General features: G+C 43.3%; 1 protein-coding gene across 1 annotated transcript in view; it reads right to left on the reverse strand.

Moving 5' to 3' along the window:
* Positions 1-2395: 2395 nt before the first annotated feature.
* The window catches only part of LOC135543553 (neuroligin-4, X-linked-like), a 73253-nt gene continuing 54730 nt past the window's right edge, over positions 2396-20918 (reverse strand). The window contains exons 4-6 of the mRNA XM_064970909.1: positions 15448-15633; positions 7901-8690; positions 2396-4799 (exon numbers count right to left, since the gene is read on the reverse strand). Coding sequence (XP_064826981.1) covers positions 3905-4799; positions 7901-8690; positions 15448-15633 — 1871 coding nt within the window. The 3' untranslated portion in view covers positions 2396-3904. The remainder of the gene's footprint in view (positions 4800-7900; positions 8691-15447; positions 15634-20918) is intronic.

A 20918-nucleotide genomic window follows, 5' to 3' on the forward strand; every position in this document is an offset into this window, starting at 1 on the left:
TTAATCACCACAACAGTTTTCAGCTGTGCTAACATAATTGCAAAAGGGTTTTCTAATGATCAATTAGCCTTTTAAAATGATAAAATTGGATTAGCTAACACAATGTGCCATTGGAACACAGGAGTGATGGTTGCTGATAATGGGCCTCTGTACACCTACATAGATATTCCATTAAAAATGGATTAAATAGAAAAAGTTTCCAGCTACAATAGTCATTTACAACATTCACAATGTCTACAATGTATTTATGATCATTTTGATGTTATTCTAATGGACAAAAAAATTGCTTTTCTTTCAAAAACAAGGACATTTCTAAGTGACCTCACACCTTTGAATGGTAGTGTACTTTCAAGTGCCTCTCCTGTGAATACGTGCGACATACGCCTAGCTTCTTAAAACGGGACACATGTCATTTCAAAACCAATTGCCATGTTCATTCAAGCTTGATTTATGAATTCAATGATTAGATTTGGGCATTACAAATTCAAATGTTTTAAATTCAAATGCAATATCCTAATACAAATTCAAAATTATGGAATTATAATTCGATATCCTAATACAAATAGTAAATTGTGGAATTCTATTTAACATCCTAATATAAAATCGACATTATGGAATTCAAATACAATTTTAGTTGGCACTGAAACAGCTCCATATCTTTCTCTCTTTCTCTCTGCACAACTGATTTTAAAACTATTGACAAGTACTGAGAATGTGAAAAGAGGACAATATTTTTCTCCAAGCAAAAATCATAAAAACCATTAAAAGGAATTTTCTCTAGGCCATTATCATTACCTTGGCAGCCGTTCAGGTCTTCACCACACACAGATGAGAGTTCCTCTCCACTTAACTGTTCAGCATATATATTGGCTCAGAAGATTTCATATTCATCTATTAGGGTCCTGCCACCTAGGGAGGGAATGCAATCAACTGACTTCGATGCAAGAGGTATTTACCTGCATCTTAATTCATGGTTGGAAGAAAAACACCACACACAGCAATATTGTGAAGGGGGGGGGGTGTAGTAGTAGCAATAGCTGTGTACTAGCGAGCTATAGGCTGGTCACAGTGGGCTTGACTTTATGCCTTCATGGGCCCTTCCCCAATGGTATTGAGTCAGACTCCTCCCTCATTCCTGCCCACTCTTTATTTGGTTCGCTACCTTGTCACCGTGGCGATCGATACCACTCGGTAATGGCTCCTTGGAAGAGCTGAGGGACTTGAATGACAGACAGTGGTGGGACCGAGCTGAGCATGTCCCAGGCTGAGCTGCCTGACTTTGAGCTGAGTGATGGAACGCTGTAGCTGGCTTAATTAACTTCCAGTCGAGTCTGGAGTATTCATGCTCAGTGAACCCCACCCCATTACCCCTAGCATAAACAACCTACCAATTAAGAAGAAGAGCTGTTTGCGCGTCCAAAATGATACCCTACTCACTTTATAGGGCCATAGGGCTCTTCAAAAGTAGTGCACTGTAAAGGGAATAGGGTCCAATTTGGGACGGACGCCCTGGTCTACTCTACAGACACACTCCATGCATGGTCGTGTGTTTTCACTGGTTGTCTTAAGATACATATTTTAACATGCAGTTTGAGACATAACCAGACCAGACAGATATTGTAGATAATGAAGACAACATATTAAATTATCTTGGCACTTTGGCAAAGTTTTTTTTGTTGCCTCACAATAACAATTTTCTTTGCCCCCAATCTCTTGCATCAGGGCCTTATACACTGTAGGTCTACAAATGTCAACGAGATTGTATAGAGAGATCTACTTCGCACCAGTAACTGCAACAACAAAAAAGATTACAAATGTAGATTTTCCTTCTGTCAAGTTAGTTTGAAGAGAGATCATACATTGACCCGTAGGAAGGAAGGAGGGACAGCATTGCACAGCAATTTTACACCATACAGGAAGCATACCCTTGTATGCAAATACTACTAGAGACCCTGCAAATCCAATGCAGCTACACACTTGGCTATTCAGCTCATAACTGGGTCTGTTTTTTCTTTCCCCTTCCTGAGCAAAGTGGCAATTTATCAAGTCTGTAAGTCAGTGTTTTTTTCTTGGCTGGACTATTTACAAATTCCAATATAACATTTTTAAAGTTTTGGTTGTTAAATTGAAATCGCCAGTGTTGATAAACTCTAAATGGTTAACTTCATGAGGTTCATGAAGAGTGCATCTTGCACAAAGTGAATAGGAGTAGAGGACGGAATTGCAACACGATACAGTATATCCATTTATATGGAAATGCATGTCTTCATTGTGTTAGATAAGAAATGAGTCTTATTCAAAGGCACGTGTTCCAAATCTTGCATATCATCCAACATTTCTTACACAGACTGGCACACACACGTTTAAAAAATGTCCATGAAGCTTTTCTTTAGAAAATACTGTCATATTTTATTAAAAATGCTGCAGAAAATCTTTACACAGGTGTCCAGACAGAAATATCATCTATCACTGAAGGCAAAACTGCAAACAATATCAGACAAACTAAATCATTTCAAATCCTACGTCAAAACCCTTGGTATCTTGACAGTTGATCGACCAATGGTAAGGATATATCTTTCACTGAATTTACAAATGTAGCATTATTATAAACCTTTTTATATGGACTTGCTTTTGTTTTTTTCTGTAATAGGATGCGGAACGGAAATAATTTGGGTTAATGTTGACTTTTTATTATTATTAATAATATCATTTATTATTATTTACACTCATTCACTTGTGTTGTAGTAACCCAACATATCAAAAGCCTGGCACAATACTTTACATATTGCTAGCATATGACAATTTGAAATATCTAACATATACTTGTTTACAAACATATCCAACTAATATTGATACCAAAATCCACTGCCTTTTTTCTAAGTAATACATTGCTGGTCACATTTGAAGCTCAGACAGTGGTGTGATTGCCGCTAGACATAAATAGCCTACAAACAAAATGATTAAAAGCAGAACAAGTCGAATTCAGGTGACAAAACATAGACTCACGCTATCGAACCTCATTTTAAGACAGAATCAGAATGCTGTCTGAAAATGTAGATTATAAAGCAGTTCCCGGACATGCGTTGTGTCAGAAATGGATACGAAGGACACACAGGACAATGTCATGGTTGTTTAGACGATGCACAGTATGCTCCCAAAATGGATAGTGTTTGCACTTTTTTATCTGCTGGCTGTGAAAACAATGAAACACAGATTTTAATACAAAAACAATGGATAATGACTGATACTGTTTATTTACATGCACCTCAACAGAAAGAACACGCTTGGAAAAGCCATAGTTAAACTCAAACAACAATAGAAGCTCTTTAAATGTCTATTTTTGTTTGTTTATTTTTACTCACGACTATATACTGTTTTTTTTTTTTTTTTTACAAAGTTTTCATAAATACATGTCAGGCTGGGGGGAGTTTTAAATTCAGTGCCCATGACTCGTCTGTCACACTTTACCAATGCAGTAGAGTGGTAATTCAATGTACAATTGTGTGTTGTTGTCCTATGATGTACTTGATGGCACAAAAAGGTTTTGGAGTAATCCTTATCATCACTGTAACCCTTCATGTTTCGTATTGTCTATTCAAGCATTCTACAGCAGATTATTCCACTTGTCTTCAGGTGTTGCTCTTTTGGTAAAACTCTCTTTGATTCATTCGAGAAGCTTCACTCCGAAAACGGCGTTACTATGGTAACAGTCACTTTTCAAACACGTCATTAGAATTCCTATTTGACTTTGATATATACTGTTCAAGAAGGCATGGTAGCAAAATAACATCTCGTCCACTGAGACGAGTTCTGTGTGAAACACAGTCAGTCACTCTGCTCTCTTTCCTTAGTGTTTGTCCAACATAGGCCAGGCAACATGGACGTTTGACTTCTCCACAAAGAGCTATACCCTCGTGGTGGAGTGTCCATGGGGCAGGTTGGTACTGTTCTGACTGCCGCCAAACGTGTTGAAGTTGTGAAGCGGCTGCATGGCGGCCAGCGAGTTGGGGATCATGGTTATGGTGCTGGGCGTCATGAGGGGGATGTCGTCTGGCGACCTACGCAGCGTGAGGGTGTAGTCGGGCGGGCAGGTGAGGCGCAGCGTGTCGTGGGCCTGGAGCGACTCACACTCGTGGTGGTGCTCGTGATCCATCTGCTGCTGTTGCTTCATCTGCAGGGACATCAGCTCCTCGCTCTGCAAGTGGGCGATGTCATTGGCGTTGGCCGCCGCGTTGGCCGGCCCGGCGGAGATACGCTGTGGGCTTGGCCCGCGCCGGTTTGACTCGTGGCGCCGCTTGTCCTTCTTGTAGTAGAGCGCGGCGAACGCCAGGATGTTGAGGAAGAGCAGCGAGGCTCCCACGGCGATGGTGACGCTCAGCTCCGTGGAATAGTCCCGTTTAGTCTCGATAACCACGGCTGATTCGTCGGTGAGGTCCTCACCTTTCCGCTGGTCTGTGGTCTGCTTGGTGTTAGCGGAGGGAACCCCAGGGTGACGGGTGGTAGAAGGCCGATTCCCTGGGAAACGCTTGGTGTAAGGAAACGGGGTGGTGTCCTGCGGCGGTATCTTGGTCGTTGTGGATACATATTGGAACAACTCATTTATGTTGTGGAGGTGTGGAACTAGTTCCAGCCAGAAGGCTACCTTAGTGGCCCGGTAGTGGTCCCTGACCCTGGGTTTCAGGCCAATGTGCAGGTAGAGCTGGTCCTTGGGGTTGTACTTCGACCAGGCAACCTCTTCAAAGCGGTTGGGTTTTGTATGGATGAACTTGGTGTCCTGAGGAACAGGCTGGTTTGGATCTCTGAAATAGAGAAGATAAAAAATCATCAGTCATTGTGAAATTATTATACAATTGTCCTTTCCAGGACAGTGTTCTACAAAATGTTTTTTAAAAGTATAGAAAAAAAGGACAGCATTCTGAATAATGGCCACCTAAGCATTATTTTATCTCCAGGCTTGTGAAGTCAATGCTCGTGAAATTGAAAATTATTGACCCAAAATATTAAAATATACTAGAAAGACATGTTATGTTATATTCCTCCCAAGTGAGTCAATGTGGTCATTATTACCTCTGTAATATATATATATATATTTTTTTTCTTTAAGCCCACTGAAGGGAATCTTCATTAAAGTAAAAAGAAGATGAAGTCACAAATGGCCACTAAAACTACCCATTAGATTCACTTTAGAGCTGAGTCATCCTACTGTACAGTTACAAGACTCATATAATTGATTAATGCAAAGCATATCCTGTGCCGCCATGTTTAACGTTCATAACAAACACCTCTGTTATTCATAGAACAGATCTGCAATAGTATGAAATGTCCCAATATCCTAGATCATGTTAACATTTTACTGTAGCATAGCCTTTTTATTCTCCCATTGACATTTTAAAGTAGATATTATAGTGGACTGCCTCAGAGTTGGAATCGCGCAACTTTCCTGTGACATTGTGACTGTGATTTCATTAACTTTCAAAGGGAGGCAGAGGCAAGGAGCACAATCGAGACGACAACCTTGGAGCCTGATACTGTTGAGTGAGTGGAAGCATAAAAGGAATGGAATGGGAAGGGGGAATGTCCAGCTGAATGCTGAACAGCAAAAAAAGGCCTTATCTTGAGTCATACACTGCACTCAGGCACCAGGGGACACTCAGGACCCATCAGACCATTCTAGATGACCTCGGATGCAGACCTGGGTTCAAATACTATTTGGGATCATCTAAAATACTTTAGCTGGGTTTGATTTTGTTTGCCTGATCCAATAAAACTGATTGATTAGGAGGAAAACAGCAACCCCCCCACCTGGCACTCCAGGCAGACTAGAGCCAATGCTAAAATACATTTGATAGACGTCAAAATAGGTATGTACCCAGAGGTCTGCTCTGCTTACGAAACGAGCCCTTCGAGTACAGAGAGACTGGGAGACTGGGAGAAGGCTGCTTTTTATCACAGCTCCATCCGTCCCATCAGGAGGCCTACTAGATAACAGTGGTCTCAGGGGATCAGAATACATTTAACTGGCTAATCCAGCATGACAGTATCTCCGGCTGATGGATCACTGTTTAATCCTGTCCTTACCCATCACAGCAGGATCTAAGTATGTCATTCATTTGTAAATGGAAGGATGGACAGAGAGAGAAAAAAAATGGGAAATGATGTCTGTGCATCCCTGGAGAGTAGGATTCAATTAGATCTGATTCAATATGCTATTATTCAATACAAAGCTAATCTTGTGACATTTTGCTATGTCATTCTATTCGAGAGAACTTGTATATTTGTTCGCATCACTCTGAACGTCATGGGCCACATGCACTATTCCACAATTGCAAAGACGTTTCCAAAATGGGTATATTGCTCGCAGTACTTTGTGTCAAACCATAGTGCCTTGCTGAATATTACACTACAGTCTTTGTTAGTAACTTCTTCCCATTGACATGTTTTACACTGTCAAAATGTCACCTCTTGGTAAATTACACTAATCTTCCTGAAATGAATTCAGTGACTGTCTAGTAATAGCTACATACATAGTGTATGTGCATATGTTCCAGCTAGCATGTGAATCCCAGTACAATATCACTTAAGGCCTGCAGCCCAAATAGTAGCATATGGAAGCGTCTGCTGTAACAATATGCCGACACCAAAGACTTGGAATAAAGACAACGCTCCAGGCATCCCATGCCCATCGGACTGATAAATACTTAGCAAGCTATTCACATGTATCTCGGAAGGTCCATAAAACATATGCTTTCACCATGCTGTCAGTCTGTTTCGTGTGATAACAGAAGTACATTCAGATGGAGGGCTAGTCTACACCTCCTAAGAGACTTGTCGTCGCAGGTTTATGGAAATAGCAAAGTCATAGATATAAATAAACCGCATGTCGGTCTACCCAGCCTCTGCTTTTTCGCCAGAGGCAGATGGCTTGCACATACTACTTACATGTATAGCAAGCTCAGATGCTCACAAATGTATCCAATCCTATCTCCCTCTGTTTGACACAAAGCCTCTCTTTGCAGGTGAAATAAAAAAATCTGCTTTTCCAGTCTGCCATGTGTTCCCAGCTGTCTTAATTTTTAGTTGACTATAGCCTGCATAGTGTATACTAAGAAACACGCACGGATACACATACACACAAGCCTCACTCATTGTTCAGTCCTCTATCCACTACGAATAAGAAGAAGGCTTGTGTATTGTGTATTGTACTTTTCTATTTTGTACATCACCCCATTTCAAAGCACTGAGATGAGTAGTTAATGATATGCCTCTCATCCCTCCGAATCCTCTGTCTGTTGTTGGGAGCCGTTTTTCTGGAAAACACTCAATCGAGCGAGGAAATTGAGGATCGCAACGGGAGTGTTTGCCTGCAGTTGGAGAGACTCTTGTGAAAAACGGACACTCTCGATTGACATGAATTTGCTTTGGGTTCCTGCTTTGTTTGAAGCAGCACTATGGGAAAGCAAAAAGCACTTGGAGTAAAAGGGCCTCCCACTGTCAATAACGTTGCCAATCTATCCCCTGCTGAACTGGGATCAGTTGGACGCTAGCCAAGCCGGAGAGCTGGGGGAGGGAATGGTACAGCCTATGAAGCTGTTCAAGAATGTATTTATTCACCTTAAAATTAATTTTCAGTGTGACTGGGTCGCAAACATCCTGCTACCTGGCTAATCCCAGGGTTCAGGAAACAAAGACGTGATCCAAATATCAAGTGATATCTGCAAACGGCAAAGCCTTAATGAAAACCAAAGCCTCTATAAGACTTGTAGGAGCACTGATTTGTTCAGTTTAGTTGAAGCTATGCTCCCATAACTTTCTACGTGTCTTCTCGATCCATGACGGACATTTATCCACTTCAAATAAACAATCTGACAGACAGTAGTAAAAACAGAATTGGACAACCTACCCTGTCTTGGCGAAGTTAGTCCAGTAAGTCATAACAACCGCGCTGAGCATGACGTCGTTCTTGGAAAAGTTGCAGTTGAACAGGTCCGTGGGTCCGATCATCGGGATCCCGAACACATAGGGCACCTCGTCCCCATGTGCCGAGTCAGCCCAGCTAGGCTTCATGTCACTCTGGCAGTGGTGGTAGAAGGCGTAAAAATACGTCGGCGAACCATACTGGGCATGGAGGTCCGCTGTGGCTACGGCCGGCGCCACCCACTGGTGGTCGGTGAAGAGTGCAACTAACGTCTTCCTCCTGGTCTCGGGGTTCTCCTTGTCGGCCCAGTCAGTGTACATGAACTTAATGGTCTCCCTTAGTGTGTCCTTGCCCTCCGGGTAGCCGTAGAGGTGATCCACAAAATCCGACACGGCAAAGTCAAAGTCGTTGGCCGAGACGCCGTCCTCGCTGTCCACGCTGCCTTCCACAAACTTGAACCCTTCGCCTTGGTTGACCCCCAGCATGATGTCGTAGTTGAGGAACTCGCCCTGCTCCATGAGGATCTGGGGGTCGTCCGGGATGACATCGCCGTCGATGACGGGGCCGAAGGCGATGTGGTACTTTGCGGGTAAGATGTTCTGTTCGATCAGCTCCTTGTAGTTCTTACTCTGGAGGCACTCAACCAGGTCGATGGTGTCCAGCATGTTGCAGCCCACCTTCTCAGCCAGCATCCGTGTGTACTTGGCAGGCTGGTAGTTAACTGCCCAGCTGGACAGAGCTGTACCACTCTGGATGATGGCTTTCTGGAAGAGATCTGAAAGAGAGAAAACTGATGTTAGACAAAACAAATTTCACACATGGTGTTTGGTGTTTTTCACAAATGTAAAACATTTTTTGCAATATAACTACTCAAAGAAAATACACAGACCTGGAACAGCCACATTGGTATTTACTCAGTATATAAATAATTTGTATTTTCTGTTTTGTTTATGGTAGGTCTGTGTATACAGTGCGGCAAAACAGTATTTAGTCAGCCACGAATTGTGCAAGTTCTCCCACTTAAAAAGATGAGAGTGGCCTGTAATCTTCACCATAGGTACACTTCAACTATGACAGACAACATGAGGGGAAAAAATCCAGAAAATCACATTGTAGGATTTTTAATGAATTTATTTTCAAATTATGGTGGAAAATAAGTATTTGGTCAATAACAAAAGTTTCTTTGTTATATACCCTTTGTTGGCAATGACAGAGGTCAAACGTTTTCTGTAAGTCTTCACAAGGTTTTCACACACTGTTGCTGGTATTTTGGCCCATTCCTCCATGCATCTCCTCTAAAGCAGTGATGTTTTGGGGCTGTTGTTGGGCAACACGGACTTTCAACTCCCACCAAAGATTTTCTATGCGATTGAGATCTGGAGACTGGCTAGGCCACTCCAGGACCTTGAAATGCTTCTTACGAAGCCACTCCTTCGTTGCCCGGGCGGTGTGTTTGGGATCATTGTCATGCTGAAAGACCCAGCCACGTTTCATCTTCAATGCCCTTGCTGATGGAAGGAGGTTTTCACTCAAAATCTCACGATACATGGCCCCATTCATTCATTCCTTTACACGGATCAGTCGTCCTGGTCCCTTTGCAGAAAAACAGCCCCAAAGCATGATGTTTCCACCCCCATGCTTCACAGTAGGTATGGTGTTCTTTGGATGCAACTCAGCATTCTTTGTCCTTCAAACACGACGAGATGAGTTTTTACCAAAAAGTTATATTTTGGTTTCATCTGACATATGGCATTCTCCCAATCTTCTTCTGGATCATCCAAATGCTCTCTAGCAAACTTCAGACGGGCTTGGACATGTACTGGCTTAAGAGATCTTGCGTGGAGCCCCAGATCGAGGGAGATTATTAGTGGTCTTGTATGTCTTCCATTTCCTAATAATTGCTCCCACAGTTGATTTCTTCAAACCAAGCTGCTTACCTATTGCAGATTCAGTCTTCTCAGCCTGGTGCAGGTCTACAATTTTGTTTCTGGTGTCCTTTTGACAGCTGTTTGGTCTTGGCCATAGTGGAGTTTGGAGTGTGACTGTTTGAGGTTGTGGACAGGTGTCTTTTATACTGATAACAAGTTCAAATTGGTGCCATTAATACAGGTAACGAGTGGAGGATAGAGGAGCCTCTTAAAGAAGAAGTTACCGGTCCGTGAGAGCCAGAAATCTTGCTTGTTTGTAGATGACCAAATACTTATTTTCCACCATAATTTGCAAATAAATTCATAAAAAATCCTACAATGTGATTTTCCTTTTGTCTGTCATAGTTGAAGTGTACCTATGACGAAAATTACAGGCCTCTCTCATCTTTTTAAGTGGGAGAACTTGCACAATTGGTGGCTGACTAAATACTTTTTTGCCCCACTGTATGAGATGAGTAATGTAGGGTATGTAAACATAAAAGTGGCATAGTTTAAAGTGGCTAGTGATACATGTATTACATAAAGATGGCAAGATGCAGTAAATGATATAAAGTACAGTATATACATATACATATGAGATGAGTAATGTAGGGTATGTAAACATTATACTAAGTGGCATTGTTGCTGCTGCTGCGCCTTCTTCACAACGTTGTCTGTGTGGGCGGACCAATTCAGTCTGTCCATGATGTGTACGCCGAGGAACTTAAAACTTACTACCCTTTCCAATACTGTCCCGTCGATGTGGATAGGGGGGCGCTCCATCTGCTGTTTCCTGAAGTCCACAATCATCTCCTTTGTTTTGTTGTCGTTGAGTGTGAGGTTATTTTCCTGACACCACACTCAGAGGGCCCTCACCTCCTCCCTGCAGGCCATCTCGTCATTATTGGTAATCAAGCCTACCACTGTTGTGTCGTCCACAAACTTGATGATTGAGTTGGAGGCGTGCATGGCCACACAGTCGTGGGTGAACAGGGAGTACAGGAGAGGGCTCAGAACGCACCCTTGTGGGGCCCCAGTGTTGAGGATCAGCGGGGTGGAGATGGGGGCGGCCCGTCAGGAAGTCCAGTACCCAGTTGCACAGGGCAGGGTCGAGACCCAGGGTCCCCTGTTAAATGCTGAGCTGTAGTCGATGAACAGCATTCTCACATAGGTATTCCTCTTGTCCAGATGGGTTAGGGCAGTGTGCAGTGTGGTTGCGACTGCATCGTCTGTGGACCTATTGGAGCGGTAAGCAAATTGGAGGGGGTCTAGGGTGTCAGGTAGGGTGGAGGTGACTAGTCTCTCAAAGCACTTCATGATGACGGAAGTGAGTGCTACGGGGCGGTAGTCATTTAGCTCAGTTACCTTAGATTTCATGGGAACAGGAACAATGGTGGTCCTCTTGAAGCATGTGGGAACAGCAGACTGGGATAAGGCTTGATTGAATATGTCCGTAAACACACCAGCCAGCTGGTTTGCACATGTTCTCTGCGAGAGTTAACACGTTTAAATGTTTTACTCACGTCAGCTGCAGTGAAGAAGAGTCTGCAGGTTTTGGTAGTGGGCCGTGTCAGTAGCACTGTATTGTCCTCAAAGCGAGCAAAGAAGTTATTTAGTCCGTCTGGGAGCAAGACATACTGATCCGCGACGGGGCTGGTTTTCTTTTTGTAATCCGTGATTGACTGTAGACCCTGCCACATACCTCTTGTGTCTGAGCCGTTGAATTGCAACTCTACTTTGTCTCTATACTGACGCTTAGCTTGTTTGATTGCCTTGCGGAGGGAATAGCTACACGGTTTGTATTCGGTCATGTTTCCGGTCACCTTGCCCTGGTTAAAAGCAGTGGTTTGCGCCTTCAGTTTCGCGCGAATGCTGCCATCAATCCATGGTTCCTGGTTTGGGAATGTTTTAATAGTTGCTGTGGGTATGACATCGCTGATGCACTTTCTAATGAACTCGCTCACCAAATCAGCGTATTCATCAATGTTGTTGTTGGACGCAATGCGGAACATATCCCAATCCACGTGATTGAAGCAGTCTTGAAGCGTGGAATCAGATTGGTCGGACCAGCGTTGAACAGACCTGAGCGTGAGAGCTTCTTGTTTTAGTTTCTGTCTGTAGGCTGGAAGCAACAAAATGGAGCCGTGGTCAGCTTTTCCGAAAGGAGGGCGGGGGAGGGCCTTATATGCGTCGCAGAAGTTAGAATAACAATGATCCAGGATTTTACCAGTCCTGGTTGCACAATCGATATGCTGATAGATTTTAGGGAGTCTTGATTTCAGATTAGCCTTGCTTAACTCCCCAGCTACAATGAATGCAGCCTCAGGATATGTGGTTTCCAGTTCACATAGAGACAAATATAGTTCGTTCAGGGCCATTGACGTGTCTGCTTGGGGGGGAATATATACGGCTGTGATTATAATCAAAGAGAATTCCCTTGGTAGATAATGCGGTCGACATTTGATTGTGAGGAATTCTAAGTCAGGTGAACAGAAGGACTTGAGTTCCTGTATGTTGTTATGATCACACCACGTCTCGTTAATCATAAGGCATACGCCCCCACCCCTCTTCTTACCAGAAATATGCTTGTTTCTTGTCGGCGCGATGCGTGAAGAAACTAGCTGGCTGCACTGACCCCGATAGCGTCTCTCGAGTGAGCCATGTTTCCGTGAAGCAAAGAACGTTACAGTCTTTGATGTCTCTCTGGAATGCTACCCTTGCTCGGATTTCATCAACCTTGTTGTCAAGAGACTGGACATTGGCGAGTAGTATGCTAGGGAGTGGTGCGCGATGTGCCCGTCTCCGGAGCCTGACCAGAAGACCGCTTCGTTTGCCCCTTTTACAGCGACGTTGTTTAGGTTCGCCGGCTGGGATTCGAATATGAAAGTCATATTCCTGGTCGTAATGATGGTGAGTTGACGTTGCTCTTATATTCAGTAGTTCCTCCCGACTATGTAATGAAACCTAAGATTTCCTGGGGTACCAAAGTGAGAAATAACACATAAAAAAAATACTGCATAGTTTCCTAGAAACGCGAAGCGAGGCGGCCATCTCTGTCGGCACGGAAGTTATGGTCAGACAGAGATACATGTTTACTGCATATCCTCCGGTACTGACAAAATATGCAGCAAAAGGATGATTAAGGACATGGACAGGGACACCACATCTTGTCAACGTTGGTCATAATAAATGAATCAGACTGAAAATAAAAGACACATTAGTTTATTCTGAAATGAGGCCTCGGGCCACTTATTCATCCTGAATTATGTTGGAGCTGCACGTAGCTTCACGATCTGCCTACCACTGCCACTCTGCAAATAGGCCACAACGCACTAGGAACACCTCATGTATGTTACATTTTTCCCCCAGAATTTTCTAAGTTCTATTTATATCCTTTTGATGGTGACTCAACAAGGACGACTTGAAAAGTATGTTTCCGAGCCGCAGAAGACGAAGTCTTCCTCAAGGCCTAGTTAGCAACAGAGGTTTATTTAGCCCCCCCCCCCCCACACACACATTTCCTCTGGTTAAAGAATATCAGTTAAAGCCTGACTCACCAGAAGTTAATTTAAATATGTTGCATCTGCCTCCTGTGTTTACCTCATTCTGCTTGCTGAGGCGTGCCGGTGGAGCCGCGAAACAGAAACATATCATGTCCGACAAAGGGAGCAGCGATGAGGTGGCTACGGCTCCCATGCCACCTGGGTCTGGCTAAAGGGAGTGATGCAGGGACATAGCTGCCTGACTAACAACAGCCCTAGCAAATCTAATTCCATCACAACACCAATTGTGTTGGGGGGGGGGGGTAAAATGTTTGGCCTAGTGTGAGTGATGGAACCAGGCTGGTGGATGTTAAAGAAATAATCAACTCAAAAACTCTCTTGTCCCTTTTAGCCCAGTAGTTGTCTCTCCTTAAAGGAATCAGTTGTTTCATTTAGTCCACTTTTGATACAGTCCCAAAAACGTACTCATTCAAGGGTTTTTATTTTGACTATTTTCTACATTGTAGAATAACAGAGAAGATAATCACAACTATGATATAACACATACGGAATCATGTAGTAACCAAAAAAGTGTTAAACAAATCAAAATATATTTTATATTTGAGAGTCTTCAATGTATCCTTGTCTCATCACCAGTGACTCCTGTGGCGGGCTGGGCGCAACCAAGGTTGCCAGGTGCACGGTGTTTCCTCTGACATATTGGTGAGCCCATACGGGAGTTGTAGTGATGAGACAAGATAGTAGCTACTAAGCAATTGGATACCACGAAATTGGGGAGAAAACAGGGTAAAATTCTAAAAAAGTACAAATAAATAATAATATTAATGTTAGTAAATAATAATAATGTTAGTTCCTAAGAAAGAGGTTATGTAGCATGGATAAGGGGTAATTGGAAATGATAACCATTGGTGTGTGTGTGTCTAAAGTAAGCAAAGAGTATCATTAACCTATGTTTGAACCGACTCAGCTATAACTCTGTGGAGATCAAATAAGACAGCGAGAGCCCCTCCAGGTTTTCCTAAGCAGAGGATTTATGTTTTTTTAGCAGCAGCGGGCATAGAGAAATTAAAGTCCAGTGCAAGACATGTCCATTTCCTGCCATAACTGATATTGATTTATATTGACGGAAATAAAGCCTGAAGTTGCGAGGTTAAGATCCATATGGAGACTGAGTAGGTAATGCTGTTTTCACAGTCATTTACTCAACAGCTCCTGGTGAGATTCAGCTGCAGAGAAAGAGAGCGAGAAAGTACAGCTAGCTATTCAATTGTCTATCTCCGTTTGCATCCCAAATGACATCCTATTCCCTATATAGTGCACTACTTCTGACCACTATAGGGAATATGATACCATTTGGGACGCTAACTTTGTTTGCCTCTCTACATTGTGCTGTGCACTGGGCTGAGGAGAACAACAATGACACTTAATGACACTCACATTTCTAGGATACTACTTTCTAATGATAATTTTAAAAAAACAGCAAGATGTAAACGTACTGTAATGTTACGGCGGTGAGCCATTCTAATATTCTTGATATCCACCTACCACTTTTCTCTGGCTGGTCGCACAAATATCTAGTGACTGAGGTAGGCAATATTGTACACTTGAGTGAACCTGTGAACACACTCTAGTTGTTATCTCTGCTATGTGGCCATCAAATGTGACGCCACGTTCTCTGAACAGTCATGATGGTGCATTCTGACTGTTTAAATAACGCATAGGTTTGCATCCCAAATGGAACTGTTTTCCCTATGTAATGCAGTATGTTTGATCAGGCGCCATGTAGGGAATAGGGTGCCATTTGGGACACACAAATACCCTCCCAGCGAGAGAGATATTCCTGTTTGAAACAAAATCCCTCTGTAGATATCTAAAGCACTACATATAATAAAACATGTTGGCACGGGTATTTGTTTAATTACCATAATCTAAAATGATTACTGAAGTTCATATGACCATATGAATTGAATTAATCATCATTCAGTCCAGTGTATAAACCTCACAGTGGACGCCGAGAATCATTCATTTTCTGATTCATAAGTCACTGACTTATGTAAAAAATAGTATATCATCTCAAGGATTTCCAAGGAGGTAAGGGAATATTTTTGGGGACCATACATACCTTCTGAGTAGTGAGAGAGCGTGAGCAAGCTAACACACGATGCCCCTGCACCAGAGCCGAAGATTGTCACTCTCTTTGGATCTCCTTTGAAGGCCTGAATGTTCTCTTTGATCCACCTCAGGGCTTGGATCTGGTCCAGCAGTCCATAGTTCCCCTTGGCTGCCTGGTCCCCTGTGCTTAGGAAGCCTGTGTGAACAACAAGAGATGGGAACAAACTCATTGATCACCTCCTTCTTGATCTCCTCTAAAAAACAGCTTGTCATTGAAACAGAGAGGAGACAGAGGGACAATTCCTATTGGACAATATTCTGTAGCTGGTGGTGATTTACAAATGTATCATAAAGCAAATTAAATAAATAAAGCATAAAGTGTAAATGCAATGAAATTGAATTTAAATGAATACATTATTGCACCTGCTAACACTTTTCAGTGTAGATATTGTGGTCTCTGGGAACATGGGACAAGGAAACACAGGACAGTTACAGTCAGACACAAAGAACAGTACTTACATCGCTAGGGGGTGTCTCACTACATACAGTAATAGCCCGTCTTAGACTATATTTATCACCACTACGAATGGAGGTAAATGTGACGGGAATACATTGAAGTTCCAACGACCAGTGAAATAATGGATGACCCCCCCCCCCCCCCCCCGGGATAAATGGCCTGCACAACACAACACAAAGGGAGTTACCTGGCATTCTCAAGGAACCCTTCTTATGGAACCAATTGTTACTGTTCTATAAGAATTTAAGCACTCAGCGAGTCAGCAACACCCACATGCTTCTAGTCTTATTATCCAGTCAAATAGCAAAACTCTTCAGTAAGTCACAGTGGTTCCTAATGACCTGGGAATCATCCCTTGCTGTTTAGATCAAGAGAATAATGTAGGATTGTACTCCCTCAGTCATTCAACCTGAGCTGGCAGGAGTGATTCTAACCGAACCACCATTATACTGAGAGTAGCGGAAGAGAAGACAGAGAGACAGACAGAGCGAGGCAAAGCTCCTTTTCATAGTCAACATTCACTTGGTTTGGCTTCGACTATACAGTCGAATGTGCAGATAGAGAGGCAGACAGAGAAAGAAGGAAAGTTCCCTTTTCATAGTCTGAATTCAACCACACGGCTTTGACTTGGATTTGACTCTATACAGCCGAGTGTCAGGCCAGACAGACAAGCTTGTTGATATGCTTGTTGAAATCAGAAACTTGTTGACAAATTAGCTGATTAGTCTAAACCCATTAGGTGGTGGGCCTTTAGAGTCTGCGAGAGACGGCCACCGGGGTGTCTGGTCCTCGCAAGCGCCAGGCCTTGGATGTCTTAGCCGAGTCCCTGGCACAGACAGCCCCCAGGCAGTGTCCCAAATGGTCCCCTATTCCCTACATAGTGCACTACTTTGACCAGAGCACTGGCAATGTAGGGAATAGGGTTCCCTTTGGGACTCAGGCTCAGCTCTCGGCCTCCATCCCAGGGGGAGAGCCTAGACAGAGCAGTCTACAGGCTACAGGACAAATCGGATGAAAGGATGGAGAGAAGGAGGAAAAGGAGGAGAAGGGAGAAGAGGAAAGATGTCCTGTGGCCCTGTGATAGTGAACAGATCCAGTTAGTCATGGTCTGGCTGTGAGGTGGAGGGGATAGAGGGATGGAGGGATGAGGAAGGGTGGAAGGGATGGAGGAGAGGTGGAGGGGCTGGATGAGGGGTGGAGGGGACAGAGAGATGGAGGGGCGAGTAGAAGGGATGGAGGTGGGGGTAGAGTGATGGAGGAGGGGATAGGGGGATGCAGGAGGGATAGGGGGATACTGGGAGAGGACAGACGGGTGGTGGAGGGGAAAGCAGCAGAGGGTGTTGTGGGATTACAAGGCCCCTGGCAGGACTCACACTCCTGGGTGTATGACCTCCAGGCCTCAGCTTGGTCCTCTCTCTCCCCTACTCCCTCTCTCCCTCTCTCTCTCTCTCTCCTCAGTCTCCACTCACCACCCCTGTCTGAGAAGAGGAGCCGGGGAGAAGGTGAGCAGAGAGGATAGCCCACCAGTAACTCCTCAGGGTGTGTGAAAAGATTACTGAAAGCTTCCATTTCAAGAAGTTGCTGCGGATATTACTGAGGAGAACATTGTATTAAGATGTATTTATGGACATGAGCTTTGAAGCTATTTTCTATTATTTGAACTGATATTGATAACTGCTATAACTGATATTACAAAGCTTGTAAAAACACGCTATGCTAGTATATTTAACATCAATATCAATGTTTTGCATGGAAGAGCCTATCTTCATCTGTATCAAAAGAAGTGCAACACAATGCCTGATTAAATTCACTGTCACAGACAACACAGCTTAAACTTCCATAAAAATGTAGCTAATCAAACATGCTCTTCAGAAATAAAATATTCCTTGAGCAAAAATATATTAGTATTGATCTTACTCTGCCTGGGAATGCATCTGAGTAAAATGTTATTTGAAGGGTTGGCCTCACAATGTGCAGAATGTTAATATTGTAACAACAATATCACAGGGTTGACAATGTCTTTCCAATGCATTTTTCACGTCTCTGGCTTAAGACATCCGCACGCATCCCAGACATTTTGTGACGTTTTTGTTAGTTTTGAACTTTGATAGGGTTTTTTTCGGCTGTTCGGGCACACAACATTTTATCTCGAGGGCCAGCCGAGGTTTGGGAACCGAAGTCTCAAATCAAATCAAATTTTATCGGGTCACATAGCAGATGTTCATGCGAGTGTAGCGAAATGCTTATGCTTCTAGTTCCGACTATGCAGTAATATCTAACAAGTAATCTAACAAATTCACAACAACTACCTAATACACACAAATGTAAAGGGATGAATAAGAATATGTACATATAAATATATAGATGTGTGGTGGCGTGCGGCATAGGCAAGATACAGTAGATGGTGTAGAATACAGTATATACATATGAGATGAGTAATGTAGGATATGTAAACATTACTAAAGTGGCGTTATTTAAAGTGACTTGTGATACCACCATGTAACCATTATTAAAGCGGCATTGTTTAAAGTGACTAGCGATACCTCTATTAAGTCAGTTTATTTAAGTGGCCAGAGATTTGAGTCTGTATGTTGGCAACATCCTCTCTATGTTAGTGATGGCTGTATAACAGTCTGATGGCCTTGAGATTGAAGCTATTTTTCACTCTCTCGGTCCCAGCTTTGATGCACCTGTACTGACCTCGCCTTCTGGATGATAGCGGCATGAACAGGCAGTGGCTCGCGTGGTTGCTGTCCTTGATGTACTTTTTGGCCTTCCTGTGACATCAGGTGATGTAGGTGTCTTGGAGGACAGGTAGTTTGCCCCCGGTGATGCGTTGTGCAGACCTCACTACCCTCTGGAGAGCCTTACGGTTGTGGGTGGAGCAGTTACCGTACCAGGCGGTGATACAGCCCGACAGGATGCTCTCGATTGTGCATCTGTAAAAGCTTGTGAGTGTTTTAGATGACAAGCCAAATTTCTTCAGCCTCCTGAGGTTGAAGAAGCACTGTTGTGCCTTCTTCACCACACTGTCTGTGTGGGTGGACCGTTTCAGTTTGTCCGTGATGTGTACGCCGAGGAACTTAAAACTTTCCATCTTCTCCACTACTGTCCCGTCGATGTGGATGGAGTCCATGATCATTCTTTGAGAAAGTGTATACTGGCTACGGTGTCTCAAAATGGCCAAACAGTACTATTGACATTTTTTTTTTCAAGCGAAGGGCTTTTAAAAGAGTATGCGAGCACACTAGTTTGGTTCGCCTAGCCGACTTCGGCTAGCTGCCAGCCGAACTGAAGCATGCCGACTCCTTTAGAGGGAGATTGCAACATCAGACTAATCTCTCTCTCTCTCTCGCTCTTTCTCTCAGCCAGCCTTGTACAAATGCTGATGCTGCGGCAGGGCAGGGCTGCAAGCTTAATGGAAGTCGGACAGCCATCATTCAGCCTCACCACAGTACAGCTCGGACAGATCTGGGTTTGAATGGCAGCAGTGACATAAGAGGTCTGCTTGGCCACACTGTCATTTAATGCCACTTTGAAAGGCAAGTAAAGGGCATGTAGCGGCAGGTAGCCTAACGTTTAAGAGTGTTGGGCAGGTAAAGATCGCTGGTTCGAATCCCCGAGCCAACTAGTTGAGAAATCTGTCGATATGCCCTTGAGCAAGGCACTTTACCCTAGTTGCGCTGGATAAGAGCCACTGGTAAAATGTGATGTCACCAAGCAAATGTCTCTTTGGGACAATAAAGCATTCAATCTCCCCTGCATGATACTGGGTGACACATGCATTGCCTAAGGAGTGTTGTGGGGGAAGGGGTATTTATTCCAGAATGCATTTCCTGTGCTTTGTGTAGACATATAATTATTGTGAGTATGAAGGTGAGTGAAGCATTAAAATGAAGTACAAGCTACAATCTTCATGCACTTATTTTTCTTTGATACTGTGTGTGCCAAAGGCCTACAGTATGATACAGGACTATGACAAATGCATGTACTCTCATTGAAATGTCAAGATACTGTAGTCACACACACATCCTTTCCATGTTCAGGCTATTTGGTGCTGCTGTCTATTGGATATGTTTAGACACCAGTGGAAGCTGCTGAGGAGGGAACGGCTTGTAATAATGGCTGGAACGGAGCGAATAGAGTGGCATCAAACCATGTGTTTTATGTATTTGATATCATTCCACTCATTCCTCTCCAGCCATTACCACAAGACAGTCCTCTCCAATTAAGATGCCACCAACCTCCTGTGTTAGACACTTTACCTAAATGGTATTGATCCTTTGGAGCCATGCTGTGCATTGACAGGACGATTGCACCGATTACACACCATGGGTCTGCATATTTTCCATGTACTGTGCTAGCCTATTGGTCAGATGCAATGTAGGCTAAGAGCACACTGAGTGTACAGAACATTAAAAACCATGGCTTAGTCTGACCAGGTGAATCCAGGTGAAAGTTATGATTGCTCATTGATGCCACTTGTTAAATCCACTTCAATCATGGTAGATGTAGATGAACGGAAAGAGACAGGTTAAAGATGGATTTGTAAGCATTGAGACAATTGAGGCATTTTTCCTATTTTGTTCAATTACAACCTGTAATTTATATTAATTTTTATTTGGATTTCATGTAATGGACATACACAAAATAGTCCAAATTGGTGAAGTGAAATGATTTTTTTTTACTTATATCAAAGAATTCAGAACAAACAACAACAGAAAAGTGGTGTGTGCACATGTATTCACCCCTTTGCTATGAAGCCCCTAAATATGATCTGGTGCAACCAAATACCTTCAGATGTCACATAATTAGTTAAATAAAGTCCACCTGTATGCAATCTAACTGTCACATGATCTGTAACATAATCTCAGTATATATACACCTGCTCTGAAAGGCCCCAGAGTCTGCAACACCACTAAGCAAGGGACACTACCAAGCAAGCGGCACCATGAAGACCAAGG

This window comes from Oncorhynchus masou, chromosome 7 (genome assembly GCF_036934945.1).
Source record: "Oncorhynchus masou masou isolate Uvic2021 chromosome 7, UVic_Omas_1.1, whole genome shotgun sequence".
Classification (NCBI taxonomy): Eukaryota; Metazoa; Chordata; class Actinopteri; order Salmoniformes; family Salmonidae; genus Oncorhynchus; species Oncorhynchus masou.